This window comes from Alligator mississippiensis, chromosome 2, assembly GCF_030867095.1.
Source record: "Alligator mississippiensis isolate rAllMis1 chromosome 2, rAllMis1, whole genome shotgun sequence".
Lineage (NCBI taxonomy): Eukaryota > Metazoa > Chordata > Crocodylia > Alligatoridae > Alligator > Alligator mississippiensis.
The window spans coordinates 24,145,343-24,162,315 of record NC_081825.1 but is presented as its reverse complement, the minus strand read 5'-3'; the positions used below and the strand labels follow the sequence as shown (position 1 = coordinate 24,162,315).

Sequence of the window (16,973 nt, the reverse complement as noted above, 5' to 3'; positions counted from 1 at the left end):
CCTGGTAGTTAAATCATTTAGTTGGAAAGCAGGAGATGCACATTCAAACTGCCTCCCAGATCTTGGAGCCTCTTGAGGTAGATCTCAGAGCCTTTTAGCCCCCCACCTCAGCCTCACATTGACTCTGAGTGCCCGTGTGCATGGACGCACATGCCCCAGCCCAGCAGGTCAGTTCACGGGGGAGGGAAGGGGTGGGGGCTACATGGAGGCTCCCGTGGTGAGGGACAGTGCTGCAGAAGCAGGAGCAGGGGTAAGTTGATCAGGGCCCAGGCCGGGTGGGACTTACCTGCTGGGGAGGCACGTCCCCAAATAAATTTTTTTCCCTGTGCCTTGATCTGCCCCTCCCCATCCCTCCCTACAGACTTACCTGCTGGACAGGGAGTTGAGGGGTGGCAGTGCACAGTAGATCATGAGTTGCTTTTAAGTGCCAAAGGTGATTTCCTATTTAAAACGGTTGGGGACCACTGCTCTAAGGTGCCACCCTACCTTCCTTTATAGGTGCTATGTAGTGAGGCTCTTGCTGTTTTGTGCAATTGCTTGGCTCAAATGAAAATCCAGCCCTACTGTAATGCTGGAGACATCTATCAGGTCTGAGGTGCCATTGTAATACCACCTTTATAGTGTTATAGCATATGAAGGTAGAAGATTGGAAGAAGGCCAATGTGGTGCCTATCTTCAAGAAAGGGAGGAAAGTAGATCTGGGGAACTACAGGCCTATCAGCCTGACCTCTATCCCGGGGAAGGTCTTGGAAAAAATGATCAAAACGACCATTCTTGACAAACTGGCTGAAGGCAACATCCTGAGGGATAGCCAGCATGGGTTTGTTGCTGGTCAGGCAAGACATATCCATCTTGTCTCTTTTTATGGCCAGGTGATATGTCACCTGGACAAGGCAGAAGAGAGTGACATCATATATTTTGATTTTAAAAAAGCTTTCCATTTGGTGTCCCATGATCATCTCATGTAAAAATTGGCCAACTGTGACCTCGGCTGTGTCATAGTCTGATGGCTAGGGAATTGGCTCCGAGGTTGGACTCAGAGAATGGTAATCAATGGAAGGAGAATCATTGTGGTGCGCCATGACCAGTGGGGTACCCCGAGGATCTGTCCTTGGACCTATACTCTTTAACAGTTTTATTAATGATATGGACATTTGGTGTTGGAAGCAGACTGGCCAAGTTTGCCGATGACATCAAACTTTCGGGTAAAGTGTCCACACCTGAGGACAGGATGGTGATCCAGGCCAACCTAGGCGGCTTAGAAAATGGGCAGACAAAACCTGATGGCATTCAGCACTGAAAAATGCAAGGTATTCCACCTTCTGGGGAGGAAAAAAATCCACAGCATGTTTAGGCTTGACACTGCTACGCTTGCTAGCACCATGGCCGAAAGGGACTTGGGGGTCATGATTTAACCACAAGATGAATATAAGCCACCAATGTGATGTCGTAGCTGGTAAAGCGAGCAAAACTCTGGCTTGGACCCATAGATGCTTCTTAAGCAAATCCCAGGATGTCATCCTCGCACTGTACTCAGCCTTGGTGAGGCCGCAGCTGGAGTACTGCATCCAATTCTGGGCTGCACAATTTGAAAAGGATGTGCAGAAGCTTGAGAGAGTCCAGAGGAGAGCCACATGCATGATCAGAGGGCAGGAGAACAGGCCTTACGATGAGAAGCTGAGAGCCATGGAACTCTTCAGCCTGGAAAAGTGTAGGCTCAAGTGGGGACCTGCTGGCTGCCTATAAGTATATAAAGGGTGTGCATCAGGATCCGGGGGAATGCCTGTTCACCAGAGCACCCCAAGGGATTACAAGGTCAAATGGTCACAAACGTCTCCAAGACAGTTTCAGGCTGGCCATAAGGAAGAACTTCTTCACTATCCAAGCCCCCAAGGCCTGGAACACACTGCCACCAGAGGTGGTGCAAGCACCTATTCTGGACTCCTTAAAGAGATATTTGGATGTCTATCTTGCTGGGATCCTTTGAGCCCAGCTGACTTCCTGCTCCTGGGGCAGGGGGCTGGACTTGATGATCTTCCAAGGTCCCTTCCAGCCCTAATGTCTATGAAACCCTTTGTCATAAGAGAAATTACAGATGATAACCAAAAGACTAAATTAAAACCTGAGATATTTGCATGAAGCTTTTAGTAGTTTTAAGGGAAGCTGAGCATACATATCCCAGAGAAAAAAAGTTGTTCAGCTTGTTTGCCAAAACTGTAAAAGAAATATATTCCCCGGATTATTTATTTATTGAGTTCAGATAGTGGATTTGGCACAGTAAATTAAGAATATTTAGCATTTTACATGTGCATAGCACTTCTCTAATGTTTATTAATTCTGATATCCTTGTGAAGCAGATGAATACAAATAATATAGGATTTTTTTTTGTGTATATATAGCTAGGGTAAAGTTTAATGGTACATGTAGATGATACTAAATCTGTAGAATGTTAAACTGTGTTAAAGGCAAAGCATATGCTGTAAGCAGTTGCATGTTAAGGTTTAATACATTTATTGCCTGCACAGCTCTGACTTGCCAGTACAGCGTTGGTGAGAAGGGATGTGAGCATGTGTGTGAGAAGACAGGGAACCTGGGCTCTATCCTTGCTGTGAGTGTGTGGGAGTAGTGCATCCTGAGATGCTAGAGGACTGTAAATTGCTCATTTTATGTTTGTGAAACAGACTGAAGATATCCTAACATGAGCACGGACCAAAGTTAATCCTTGCTTGAAGAGGGCACTTAGCATGAATTAACCAACGTTACCATGTGGGTGCTTATATCTTAAGTGCCCTTAGCATGGCATAGGCAGACAAGGTTCTTTGGGTGAATCTGATATCTTTTATTAGACCAACTTAAATAGTTGGAAAACAATTGTTAAGCAAGCTTTTGGGTTCAAAAACCCTTCGTCAGGCTAAGGAAGTTTCAGCAGTTGGTGTGTGCTCTTCCTGGATGGAATGAAAAGTAAAGAAGCCAGCGGCTGGGCTGGTATGCATACAAGACAGGTAGTCAGTGAAAATGTAGACTGAGGAGTCAATGGGTGAGAGACAGGCTTGGGTGGGGGGTGAAGAGAGAAGGGGGATGAATAGTGGAGAGAGACGTGGGGAGTCAGCTGTCAATCAGGTTATAACGTGTCATAAATCCAATGTCTATGTTTAGTCCATGATTTTTAGTATCCAGGAGGTCGATGAAGTGGAGTTCATAGGCTCGTCTTGGGGAAGTGTTTTGTAAGTTTCCTTTGAGGATCAGGACTGAGAGATTGGAGAGAGAGTGGTTTTCTTGTGAGAAATGTGCCCCCACCGGTAATTGGGTATTCTTGTCTTTAATAGATTTCCGGTGTGCGTTCATTCTGGTGCGCAGTTGTTGTTTGGTCTCTCCTATGTATTTTCCATCAGGGCATTTGGTGCATTGGATGAGGTATATTACATTTCTGGAGGTGCAGCTGTAAGATCCAGGAATGCTGATGGCTCTGTTGTGGGGTGTAGTAATAGTGGGGGTGGTGGAGATGTGGGGGCAGGTTTTGCATTTCTTGTCCTGGCACGGTCTGGATCCTTTCGGTGTGTTCTGGGCTTGAGGAAGTTTGCTTCTGGTGATGAGGTTAGTGAGGTTCGATGCTTGTTTGAAGGCTAGGATGGGTGGCTCTGGGAGATCTCTTTAAGAATAGGGTCTCTTTCTAGTATGGGTTGCAATTGTTTGAGGATTTTCCGTACGGGTTTGAGGGAGGGGTAATATGTCATAACCAGCGGTGTGCGATTTGTGGGGGGGGGGGTTCATCTGTACTGCAGCAGTTCTTCACGTAGTATCTGGGTGGATCTTTCAAACATGCAATTTATTTCTCTGGAGGAGTGTCCTTGCTGGGTGAAAGCCTATTTAAGATTGGTGAGGTGGCAATCCGGGGTGTTCTCTTCAGTACAAATGCGGTGGTATCTGAGGGCTTGGCGGTATATCAGTTTTTTGGTGTGTTTAGGGTTACTGCTGGTTCTGTGCAGATGTGTATGTTGGTCTGTGGGTTTCTTGTATAACGTGGTCTGTATTTTATCATTCTGGATACTGATCATTGTGTCTAAAAAGGAGATGCTGGTGCTGGAGTATTCTAGAGAAAGTCGGATGGAGGGATGGTGACTGTTGAATTTCTGATGGAACTCAATCAGAGATTGCAGGTTTTCAGTCCAAATGATGAAACTGTCATTGATATATCTCAAGTATAGCAAGGGTTTGATGGTGCAGTTCTTGAGGAAGTCTTCTTCCAGGTGGCTCATAAAAAGGTTGGCATACTGTGGGGCCATTTTGGTGCCCATAGCTGTTCCCATTGTCTGGAGGAAGTGTTGGTTATTAAAAGTGAAATTGTTGCATGTGAGGATGAAGTGTATAAGGTCAGTAGTATCTTTGGGTCTGTATTCTGGGTTGTAATCTTGTTCCTGTAGATATGTAAGGCAGGCTTGGATACCATTTTGGTGTGCGATGTTGGTATATAGGCTGGTAATGTCCATGGGGGCTATGAGGGTGTTGCTGGGAAGGTGGTCTATGTTTTTAAGTTTCTGTAGAAAGTCTGTAGTGTCTTGAACTAGCATGGCATACATATAACATGTTCAAAAGCACCTAACTGATTTAAGAGATCAAATGCTAAGGACTTATTGCAATTAGTGTACTCAGGTACTTTTGAAGATTTTACCCTAAGTGAATTGCTTGGGGGCAGAGAACAGGATTAGATAAAGAGCTTCTTGACTTCAAATTTAAGCACAGTCCTTCATGCCAAAACTTCCTGACTGCTCTGAAAAAATTATCATTTAATACGAGACTAAAGGAGGAAAATCAATGGAAAAAATCCATTTAGGGATATTTGTTCTAACAGATGAGAATGTGAGATACAAAGATGGTTTCAGGCATAGCTTGCTTCATTTTCTCTCTCATTCCCTCCTGAGGAAGGGAGGAGTCTGAGGGCTGTTCTGGTCTGTTGCTTTTCTGCTGCTTGGCCAAGACTTCCCAGCAGGAATGTGCAGCTGCCTTGGGAGACAATGTGGGATAGAGGAGATGAGGCAGGAAGAGAGAGAGAGAGGGGAGAAAAGGGATGGGCAATCATCTCCTAAACAGGGCTGTTCAGTTGTACACGGCAATCTTTTCCCATCAAGACAATAAGCAAAATGATTTCGCATGAAGTAGGAATCAGTATAGCTGTGAAGACTGAAGCAGATTTTAATATGCCAATGTCATTTAAATTTTTTTTCTGAGAACAAATAGCAGTTTGCCTGCTGTAATCAAAATGTAAACTGCTTACATGGCGCAAACTGCTGCCTTCCATCACTTAATATTTATTTAGTGTGAGTGGGAGGCTGCTGCTTTTGGCTCCTTGGTAGGCTGACCAGAAAAGTTGGCCTGATTCAGAAGCATATTTATTGATCCAATGTGTAGGTTCAGGAGACCCCTATACCTTTTGCTTCCAAGTTATTGCTTTTTTCTTTCTTTGGAGATCTTCAGATACTGAGTAGATTCAAAGCTATTTAATCAAAATAGCTGCCTTATTTTACTCCAGAGATGGTTAGTAAAGCAATCTCTACATGTTACAAATGTCCCTCACAAAGATACGTTGTAAAGCTTAATTAACGTTTGCAGAGTTATTTGTGGTCCTCAGATGAAGGGTAAAATTGAACAATGGTATCCTATTCCATGGTACCCAATAATACTGATTTTAAAATGTCAGTGTAATCTTTTAATGCCCAGACACCTCCTAGACATCCCTACTATTTCCTGACAAATGTTCTGTGTGCAAAGCATTACCTGCTTATCAGTATTTAATTGAAATATAATGCAGTAAACTCTCTGTAACCGGCACCTTACAAGCTGGCATGCCCTGTTAACCCGCATGCCGGCTTGTAAGGAAAAGTGAAACCAAAGTGCCCACTGTGGCACTTCTAGTTTCACAGAAGTCTCACAGCCTGGGGCAAAGCAGCCTGCGCTGCCAAGCCCCCATGGCCCGGGGGCATAAGAAGTTGTGCGGGGCTGTGCAGAGCCCGCCTCCCTGTCCCACGGTGCTTGCAGGACATCTGGGGCTGCTCAATTAACTGGCATATTTTGTTATCTGGCATCCCCCATTCCCAGGGGATGCTGGATAACAGAGTTTTTACTGTAATTTTCTACACATTGGGTGCATCTACATATGCAATTATTGTGCCTGAATTTTCTGTGCAGAAAATTCAAACTCATTAAAGTGCTCCTCAGCGCATGTCTACATGTGCTCCCCAGGAGCAAAAGAAGTCCCACAGGAGCAGCCCAGTCCAGGGCTGCTCCTGCCCTGCTCTTCCCCACAGTAGCAGCCGGGGGGGGCTCTAGGCTCCCCCGGGTTTGAGCCCTGGGCTAGCAGCAGGCATGGGGGCTTAGCCCAGAATTCTAGAGGGTGGGGCAAAGCTGTCCTAGCTCAGTGGACAGCTCCGTCCCAGCTGGGGGAGATCAGACTGGCCCTGAGTGGGGTGGGAGGAGCTGTTCTGGCTGGGTGGACAACTACCTCCCAGCCACATGGAGACTGGCACCTGACCAGAGCTGCCTCCTTGCCCCCTCCTGATCAGTGGTTGGCTGGCAGGCAGTGTCCTGCCAAGCTGGGACAGTTCTCCCTATCCCCTGTGGCCCCCTGCTGCCTAGGCTGATGGTGAGCAATTTGTTCCTGGTCTGTGTCTACTTGTGTGGTATGGTGCATTAGTTAAAGTGCTGTTTTTCTAGTACCTATATCTATAAGTACTAGAAAATGGCACATTAGACTAATATACTGCATAATAATTACTGTGCACGTGTAGATGGTGATCCTTTACTGCGCATTAGATTAGTCTAATGTGCTATAAAACAGCTTGTGTAGATGCAACCATTGATTACTTGCATTTAAAACTGTAAAGCAATAAGGAAAAATATGTTTTTATATGTCAGAGATGCTCTTAAATACTCTCCCTAATCTTAATCCCAACCTAGGACCCACTTCTGCAGTGAAATTATCATAAGGACTCACTTGCCTAGATTTCTTTGCAGGACCAGGCTGTTTAATTGAAGCCTCTCCATGCTGTGCATTATGTCCTTTGGTGCCACGTAGGGAGCATCTCACCTACTTCTAATGCTAAGAAATAAACATTCATTCACACAATTTTAACTCCTTGAAGGAGAACACCACTGTAACATTTTCTGATTTTTTTTATTTTTTTTATTTACAGTATGGGAACTCTGGAGGACCTCTTGTTAATTTGGTAAGTGTGGTTGCTTTCCTTCTTTTTTGCTTAAGAGAGTAGATCTGAACAGACAGTGTATTTTGTGTTCTCAGTGAAGGAGGACTCTCTCCCCACATCTTTTATAATGAAAGTGGCACATTTTCAAGCAAAATGACTAACAACTCAATTGTCAAATAGTGGCACATATATATTTTCCTGTAAAAGAAACACATACATGCCCCACATGCCTAGAAAAATTCCCCTTTCCAATGCAAGTCAGGTAACTGGGAACCCAAATGTTATGCAGATAGGCATTTATCAGGCGTGTTTAGAATATAAATTTGCTGTTTGAATATGAGTGTGCATTCTTTGCCGGTAGAATTTAAGTATTACTGTCTGAATAATTGCCACTAGAGACAAGAGAAACATCTTGATATCAAGGGAAGAATCATTTGGGGTATCTTTCTTAGCACCCTTGAAATCTATGATACGAGGAGACACTATCTTCCTCAAAAGAAGCATTCTACTTCTTCAGAGAATGACTGGTTTTCATAAACTGATCTACATTTGCTCTCTTGAGAAGTAAATCTGTGGCATTACAATTTAGGGAAATGGATTAATTTTTAAATCCATTAGGAACAATGTAATTAGCTCTCTTCTATCCACAGGATGGTGAAGTGATTGGAATAAACACTCTAAAGGTTACTGCCGGAATTTCCTTTGCTATTCCTTCAGATCGCATCACTCGGTTCCTCACAGAGTCGCATGACAAACAAAATAAAGGTAAATTCTAACGGAAACATTGACTATAATAAATACCATCATAAATGATACTAAAAATATCCTTAGGAGTTTGGTTTGTGTTATTCAGAAAAGAAGTCCAGTAGCTGAGCACAGTACTCTTAATTTCTCCTGTATTTATCTGGCCACATGATCATACTATCCGAGCACCTCAGAATATTTACTATACCTTTCCCACCATATCTCCCAGTAGTATGTATTATTCCCAAATTACAGATGGAAAACTGAGGCACTAAAAAGAGACTAAGGGTTAGATCTCATAAATGCCATAAGCATCCAGAATTTGGGTACTGCGTCACCAGCTTTTAGGCATCTGGCCCCTAGAGTGGAATCCAGAAGCCTGTGTAATTTGCCCAGGCTTCCTAAACAGTGCACAGGAAGCAGAATCCAAAGCACTGAGGTAGAGCTGCCTGTAGTTACAGTGTAGATGCCTAGACCTAGCCAGGCAAGAAACACTGAATACAGGGTCTTTACTCTTGCCTCTTAGATACCCTGTTGAGGAATCTCTGATTACATAGTACCCTTGGGTGTCTATACACATGCGTCTGGAATTACAGTGTGATGGGGCATGGTAATAGATTAATCGAATCTGATGGAGTGTGGTAATTACCGTGCTCCAGTAGACTCCAACGTCGCATGTATCACTGTCCCCACACTGAAAAATGGTGGTGGGGGCATTTTAACTAAAGCTTATTTGACAGGCTTTATCTAAAGCACCCCCGCCACCATTTTTCAGCACAGGGAAGCTGATACATGTGGTGTGCTGGGTACTTTAATTAGAGCGGCTCTTGGAGCCACTCTAATTAAAGCGCCACCGCCTCCTGAAGCATGTGTAGAAACACCCCTTTATATCCATAGCCCTGACATATCTTTGGAGAGTAGATGCCCATGATCTTTTTTTATAAGACTGGACAGAGTTCATCCTTTTGTTTTAGAGTATGGCCAGAGGAGGAGCTGCTGCCCTTTTACCTATTCTAATGGGAAGCAGTTTCTCTGGATGCTTACCTACTCTGCCCATTAGGTCTACTGGGCAGAGTACTTACCCAGGTAGTGGGAAATCTGTGTTTAATTTCTTTCTCTGCCTGAGATGATTGGAAGACACAACACATGGCTGCCAAGAAAGTGCCCCAATTATCTGATAACAGGTTATTCTGGAGAAGGTGCCCACTTACTCTCCATTTAGAGCTGTGCCACTGTGAACAAAGGTATTTAAGATTCATTGGGCTAGAGCCATGGTTCTCAACTTTTTCAGACTTGAGATGTCCCTGGATAGAGACACGGCATCTCTCAGAAAATGCCAGCTCTTTTGTCACTACAGAAAAATAATAGAGCAGTTTTTCTGTTGCAAAGAACTCAGATAAACCACAGCTATGGATTTCTATTTGAATCTCTGGGTTTATCTTGTGAATCAAGTTTGCATCTGTGACATTATATGTTGCCCCACATCACCCTTAAAAGTACCCTGAGGTATCCCAGGGTGTCATGGCTAGAGAGCGGGAGCAAGATGGAGTATAACTCAGTAGCCCGGTGATTAGGGCAGAAAAGGATGTCTTGCATTGTGGTCCATGTTGTAATGGCTGCTTATGTAAAATGCAGCACTAGGAGCAAAACCCTGCTCTCATCATCACTCATGTACCCAATCACAGGGCTATAGCATCACACACCTTTTTCTCTGGCCCCATGAATCTTGCATTCATTTCTGCATAGTGGCAGGTGTAGGGTGCTTGCACCTAAAACAGCCTATAGTCAGATGGCTAAGGCACTCTCACAGCAATTAAGTGACAGAGGTTTCAATCTCACAAGCCCATGGCAGACACTAAACTCAGGTCTCCTATGTGCTGAAAAAGGGCTGTAGCCACCAAGTTCCTGCCTAAAAGGGTGGTGTCAGGGTCATCATCATTACAGTGTCATTTACTCTTGAGAAGGAAAGAATAATTGCTTCTCTATTTTTGAAATGAGGGTTTTAGGCACCTAAGTGCAGATGAGCATTGTGTGGCTCCCTGTCACCCTAGTCTGTGACAGTCTCTGACTCCAGCCAGCATGCAGCCTTGTGAGGGGGCGGGCGGGCAAGGGGGCGTTCTATCCCTGCAGTTGGCCTGGTTCTGGTGCCAGCAAAGGGGGCTGCAAGTGAAGGGCTCCCTCTCTGGGGTCTCTCCCCCTGCAGCAGCCCCTGCTAGGCCATGCTACAGTGCAGCCTGTCTGGGGGGGATGTGGGGAGAGGGGTCCAGGTCTCTCCTCCCCCTGCAGCAGCCCCAGCCAGGTGGGGAAGGGTTCTGGGGTCTCTCCCCCTCCCAGCTGCTGCTGACTGTCATGAGCTGGGGGGGGGGGTTTGCAGGAGCACTCCAGTGGCTACTGTAAGGAGGCTTTAGGCCCCCCACTGAACAGCAAACATCTCTTTGGTTTCCTCGTGCTCTAACTTATAGTGTTTTAGGTAAAGCGCAATAGTTAAGGCACTTCTTTCAGGGGCTTTTTGAACATCTGTACTTAGCTCTTCAGTCTCAGGCTGGAACTTGTTTCACTGCTTCATCCTTCCCTAATGTTACATTACTGTACTGTATGCTAGTATATAGCACCATGCCAGATATAACGCTGAGGAACGACAAAATAAATAGAAACCCTTTTATCCTGAGGTATCCTAAAACACGTTATAAATTATATCCTTGTGGTCAAAGGTCCTCCTGAGCCTAATGGCCCACAGGGCTTGTGTGGTTAAGGCGCACCAGGTTCTGTAGCCAATAGCACACAAGAGAGCAATGTGGCTACTTCGTGTCTGTTTGCCTTTGATTTCCAGGCCAAATGACAAAGAACCCATTTAAAACTGGATTGAATGGAGCTGGGCTCAAATTCGTGTCTCTGGAGCTACCGCTCTAGCCCTTATAACCATGTGTTACTAGATAATAATGTCATTATAATACCTAGAGGAATGAACCATTATTTTTATATTTACTTTTACTAGCACCCAGAGGTGACCAACCAACTACAGAACTGTAAGAGGAAAGGGAAACTTTGGCCAAAAATCACTGATGTGCTCATTAAAAGTACAAGAGCTTTAATATGCCCGTTGACAGAATTGACAGAAGTTAGGCTCATAGCTATATGAATAATTTAGCATACATAATTAATGAATTGGAATGAGCTGGAATTGGAATAAATAAAATACATTTAAGTCAGAGAAATGGTTTAGGTTTTATAAGAACAATGTATGGAAGGATGTATCTGTATTTCAACTGTAATTTATCTATTTCATTAACTGCTTGAATATGCATTTGGTAATATGGTGGACTGAGAAGATACAGCTCTGATCCATTCTTCTGTATGGACTTCTGGGTGCCACCAAACTGTGGCTTCTTTTGATGTCTAAGCTGTTTGGGATAAATCGGAGGCAGGCCACACACAGCTGAGGCAAGCAGTTTTGGCTGACAGCCTGAGAGAGCTCATTATATTTAAAGACTAGGGGTGTGAAGGCGAGTTCTTGGAAGCAACAGTGAGTTCTATTGTTTGTAAACTGAGAGACCCAAAGAATAGACATACATTAGATCTTATAAATTAGATGATGAAGGGTGGTCTCTGCGATAGAGGAGAATTGTAGATGAATTAGTTCACCCCGAGATATGTTTAGGAATAGATTATGCAAGGAGACTTTCCCTTCTCTTTTGTATCTTGAAGAAATGAAAAGAGTGCACCAAGACAGGAAGTGACTGTGGAGAATAAGATGTAGACTGCTTTTCTCCCCCATTTGCATCCATTTTAAAAATGCTTTTGCTGCAGAGTCTACAAAGGATGATAGGGATGATCCAAACCATTGCACCATAGCGGGTAGCAATCTTATCTTGTTTTCACTGCTGTCCTTCATCTGTGTATGCTCTTGGTTTACTGACCCTCACTCATGGCATCATTCCAAAGTTAGATGGTACATTCAGCCGAGCAGGGACCATTTCTTTACCTGTTTTACCTCGTGCATTTTCCTTGGAAATGGAGCTGTTTTTAAAGGTATTTAAAAAAATTCTTGCTATTGCAAAGTCCAGAAGGACTGATCTTATTTCAGCAGATATAGACATGATGCTATGGAATGTGTTTGCATTTTTTGGCATGTAGGAATATTTTTCAAGTTTGATATACTTTTGATTATGGCTTTACTTCAGTTGTTTAACTTTGATTTACCCTCAAAATCTTGCTATAATTAAATCAAAGGAAATAAGAATCGGGGTGTTTTCATTCTGTTGTGACTTGTCGAAAGATGATAGAGAGACAAATCCTAAGAGACTTCACAGATTAATTTGAGGAGGAGATCTCTTTAGAGGAGACATCCATGGTAGTATTTTATGAGTTTGACCACAGCCTTTTTAAATCTTAGTTTTAGCAGGTCTATATACTGAGTGCAGATTCATGAAGTAGAACTATTACAAATAAATACATAATCTACTAACATGAAGCATCAAAAATGTTTATTTAATTAGTCATGAGGAATATTTGAATGAATTGTCAAACTGGAGGGTATTAATGATAATATTTGATTTATTACCTTGATAATAACAATAGCTTTCTTCTATAGTTAGTTAATTATTCAAAACTTTGTAGAACTGTTAACTAGCCTTGAATACTTGAGTAACTTTGGTAAAATCATTCCTATTTTATAAATAGGGAAAATAGAGATGGAAAGCTACCAATTGCAAACTCAGGTGGTTAAAAGTTACCACCTTAACCCATCTTAATCCATATTTAAACATCTGATCAGCAATCGTGAAACCAGTTACTTTCTTAGTTGACTCTCTTTAGGAAACCAAGGCGACCTATAGAGGTGCTTGTTTGAGTTCTAATTAGACTGCATCGGAGCAGACTTGATTAATCGGGTCTGCTCCACGTTCTAATTGGAATATTCCAGTTTTGCCTCACTGCCATGTGTATTAAGCCCACCCACATTTCAAAATGGATACAGCAGCACTTTAACGAATGAACTTTAAAGTGTCCCTACAGCTATTTTAAGAACGCAGGAGGTCTTAATACATGTGACAGTGAGCTGTTTTAATTAGAGCACCTGTCCAAGAACTGCTCTAATTAATCCCGCCCCCTCCCCTCCCCCCCAATCTGAGCACATATATAGGCAAATCTGTAAGTTTGGGTATAATTTCAGAACTAGGACTGAATCTGAGAACTTTATAGAATATTAACAAGAGTGAAACACAGAGCAGTTACAATTAGACTAGGGAAAAAGTTTTACCTATGAGGCCAGCTAGACATCTCACTGATTAGGTGAATGTGGACCTAATGATGCTTTTTAAGGGGTGTGTCTACACATGCAATTAATGTGACTGAATATACTCAGATTGACACAGAGTAAACTAATCCTGACATTACCATCTACACATGCATTTAAACTCAGTAATTTACTGTGTGGCTGGATACCACTTGTATCTGACGGGGCTATCTAACAAAGCAGTAAATTAGTCTACTGCACCCTAATTGCTGCACACATGTAGATGGTGATGCTTTACTGCACAGCAAATTAGTCTGCTGCACAGTAAAATGTCTCGTGTATACATGCTCAAGTTTAGCAAATTATATTTATTAGTGATGACAATAACAATAAATGGGTATTTCCAAGGAAACACTGATAATAGTAATTAAAAAAGTTCTTCAAAACAGAAGAGATCTTTCACAATCACACACAGATCATTGGTTACACTTTATGACCCAGTTACACAGCTTGAGAAAGTACACAGCATGAGAGGCTGGATTCGTTTCATAGAATCTGTTTGGCAGTGGAATATTTTTCTTAAATCATTTCAGGACCATTCATCCAGCCTGCAAGACGCAAAGGGAGTGAGCAGAGAAACGGGAGTTTTGCCTGCAGATCACGTAAAGAATGCAGGATCGGTTCCTTCATTAGGTCTTGGTGAATTCCTGACTCACTGAAATCAACTGCAAAACTCTCATTTATTACAAAGGGGTACTCATGTAATATAGTTACTCATGGCCATATGTGTTTGGAGGGCTGGGCCCTTCATCTGTACCTTGCAATAGTGCTTATTAAAGTATTGTAGTTAGGAATTTTTGTGCCTTTAGTTCCTTATTGTCTGCCCATTTTAATGTGTATATTTTTATAATAATCAATAAAGATGTTTAATATTAAAATGAAGAGGTCCCTAGTATTTGGTGTCATTCTTATGCATCAAAATATTTCACAGAATAGAAAGTTGCTTACACTGTTAATTGCTGCCAGACATTTTGGGCCAGACTCACCAGGAAGTCCCAGCTGCTTTGCAAAACACCAGTGACAGAAAAAAAGACATATAAGTTTAGTTTAACTGATCCTAGTTTAACTGTTTTTTCCTGTCTGGATCAGCAAAAAGGGTCATATTCTATTTGTTAGGCACATAACTAGATTTAGGCACCTAAGTGTGATTGTATTTCACCTGGCAGTCCATGAAAAACAATTAACGCACAAGGTTAGTAGCTCCTCCACCTCCTTACTGCTTTCTTTGAAACTCAATTTTAAAGGTAAGAAGACAGTGTGTTACAAAGTAGATGCATTAATGGATTTTCAGGACTCGAACATTGTGGAATAGAATCTCACTTAGGCACCTAAGTCCATTTCAATGCCTAAAGTCCCTGACAGACAACTGGTTTATCACATCTTAAGCAGTGACTGGCAACACCTTCATTCAATTAATGGCATGATAAAATGATGAATTAGCCACAAAGTTACTACACAAAACATGTGTAATAATTTTGTGACTGGCTCGTATCAAACCTTTAATTGAAAGTGTGGCCACTGCCCAGCCTTTGGAGCTCATGGGATCCGTTCAAGACTCCTGTGTGCTCCAGAGGCCGAGAGTGCTCCTCTGCTGCTCGGAGGTCCAAGCCATGGGAGCACGCCATGAGCTTCCCCAGTTAGGAGCTCCACCAGCTGATCAGAGCTTCTGTGGCTGAAAGGTCTGTCAGCTGATTAGAGTTCCCGGCTCCCGGAGTCCACCATGAGCACCGTGTGGTTTGGTGGCTAGGGACTTCAGTCAGCTCACAGGGCTCCTACCTGCATGGTGTGCTCCCAGGTTTGCTACTTGCCGGTGCAGGGAAAGTATGGGATTGGCTCCCCGTGCACCAGCAATATGGTTAAATGGGATCTGATGTGAGAGGTCCCACAAATGTGCCATCTGCCATGCATGACTGGCATGCCAGGGAGCAAGATTTTTGGAATCATATATCAGATCCCATCATGCCTTTACTTTAACATGTCAGGAACCTAATCGATGGAAATGAATCTGGCTTAAAGTGTCCAACCACTCAGGTGAATCTGGCACTTTGTGTTTAAGAGAAATTTAAATGTTCATTTAAATACAATCATTTGCTCTACGATAATCAAGATTCAGATTGAAATTGTTGTATATATAGGCAGTTTGATTATTCCAGCATATGAACATTAAAACAAGAAGCCCTAGTTCCCTTGGTGAGATGCATTTTATGTTTAGGACCTCTCTCCATTTCATGCTGGCTTTCTTAATTATTTTTTCTTCTGGTTTTTGATCCCTATAACTTCTTTAAGTGCTCATGAAAATTGCCAGAATAACGTATCTGGAGACTTTTTATCCACAGAGCAGATGCAACAGCAAATGGCAGTTCCAGCTGCCCTGTTTTGCACTGCCAACATGACTCAATCCTGACCTCACAAAGGCCATCCCTTGGGGTGATGAAGTGCTCTGAGTCTCTGTGCCCATTCAGTTCTTGGCTTCTCTGATGATAATGCCAGGAAGACTGACCATTCTTCTTCCTCTGGTTTTCTTTTTTTGAGCAGAGCTTTGTTTTTGTGACCTTTGACACAAATGAAGCCTAATGTGCTTTTGCAAACAAAGGAGTCTATGGCTTTTGTGTTTCAAGGGCTCTGAATCTGTGGAACGCTTAAAAAAAAAAGATATAGGAGTTATTCTAGAGGGTTTCTCTGCAGGCCCCGGCACCAGTTAAAATAATCCAAAAAATACCTTCCTTGGTTGCATGTAGTTCATGAGATTTCTTATAAGGATATTAGAAACCAGGTATATAAAAGTAATTCTGCTGAGGGAATCAATCCCATTTTTAATATAGTTAATGAACATGTGGGCATGTCTACACATTGCCCTATGGTGACACAGCAATGTGTTACATGTCTGTACGGTGCAGTGTAGCGATCACGTGGGTCTGTGTGTGATGGGTAGCTACGTCACCATAGTAGCATGCTCCCCCATTTTTAGTGTGCTGCTATGGTGATGTAGTGGTGAAATCTAACTGCGCTGCGCACATGGCACAGTATGTATGATTACTGCACCATGCTTTAGTACTTCCAAAAGGAAGTACTAAAGCATGTCACTGTAGCAACATTGCCATCCATACAGCGACATGTAGACACATCCAGTGTGAATATTTATCTTCATGGCTCCAGCAAGTCTCATACTTAACTCTCTAAGAACAGTAATGTAGCTAGGTGTGGACAGGCAAGGATGCCAGCCCTGGGCACCAATTTAAAGGGAATATTTACCCAGTAGCATCAGGAATGGCTGCCAGTGGGTGGTGAACCCAGGCAATAGCAGAAGCAACCATTGCTGGCTGTGGGGAGCCTGTGGTGATGGCAACTGTTGATGCCAGGGTCTTTTGAATCTCTGGTAAGATTCTCCCCTGCTGTTCTCTGACCCTTGGCACAACTCTCCACGACAGCCAGTGCACCAAAATTACCAGTTACATTTCTGCTGGGAGGGATGCAAGAAAGATGAGGCCTTTATGTAGTAAGAAACCCTACAGTTATCACACTTGTTTAAGGTCTTGTGTTAGATGTAAAGCCAGCTCCAGGGAAAACAATGTCCTGTCAAATCCACACTTTCTGGTCTTGATTCCCTATCCTTACCCACTCTTTCCCCTCTTTTGCCCCTTCCATGTCTGGGGCTCGGGAAGTCAGTCATGCATTGTTTCACAATTTGGTCTCATTCAAGAGGCTTCAGTTGCAACCATGAGAGCTAGATATTATTT

The 16,973-nt window shown here is 43.0% G+C and overlaps 1 protein-coding gene across 2 annotated transcripts in view; it reads left to right on the top strand.

The window, feature by feature from the left end:
• Positions 1-16,973, top strand: part of HTRA3 (HtrA serine peptidase 3) — a 47,268-nt gene that overhangs the window by 20,457 nt on the left and 9,838 nt on the right. The window contains exons 5-7 of one of the 2 annotated variants that reach the window (XM_014607620.3): positions 7,188-7,220; positions 7,850-7,964; positions 13,770-14,118. In XM_014607620.3, coding sequence (XP_014463106.1) covers positions 7,188-7,220; positions 7,850-7,964; positions 13,770-13,879 — 258 coding nt within the window. In that variant the 3' untranslated portion in view covers positions 13,880-14,118. Of the gene's footprint in view, positions 1-7,187; positions 7,221-7,849; positions 7,965-13,769; positions 14,119-16,973 lie in introns of those variants that run through there. The other variant, XM_006270329.4, reaches the window with a different exon arrangement.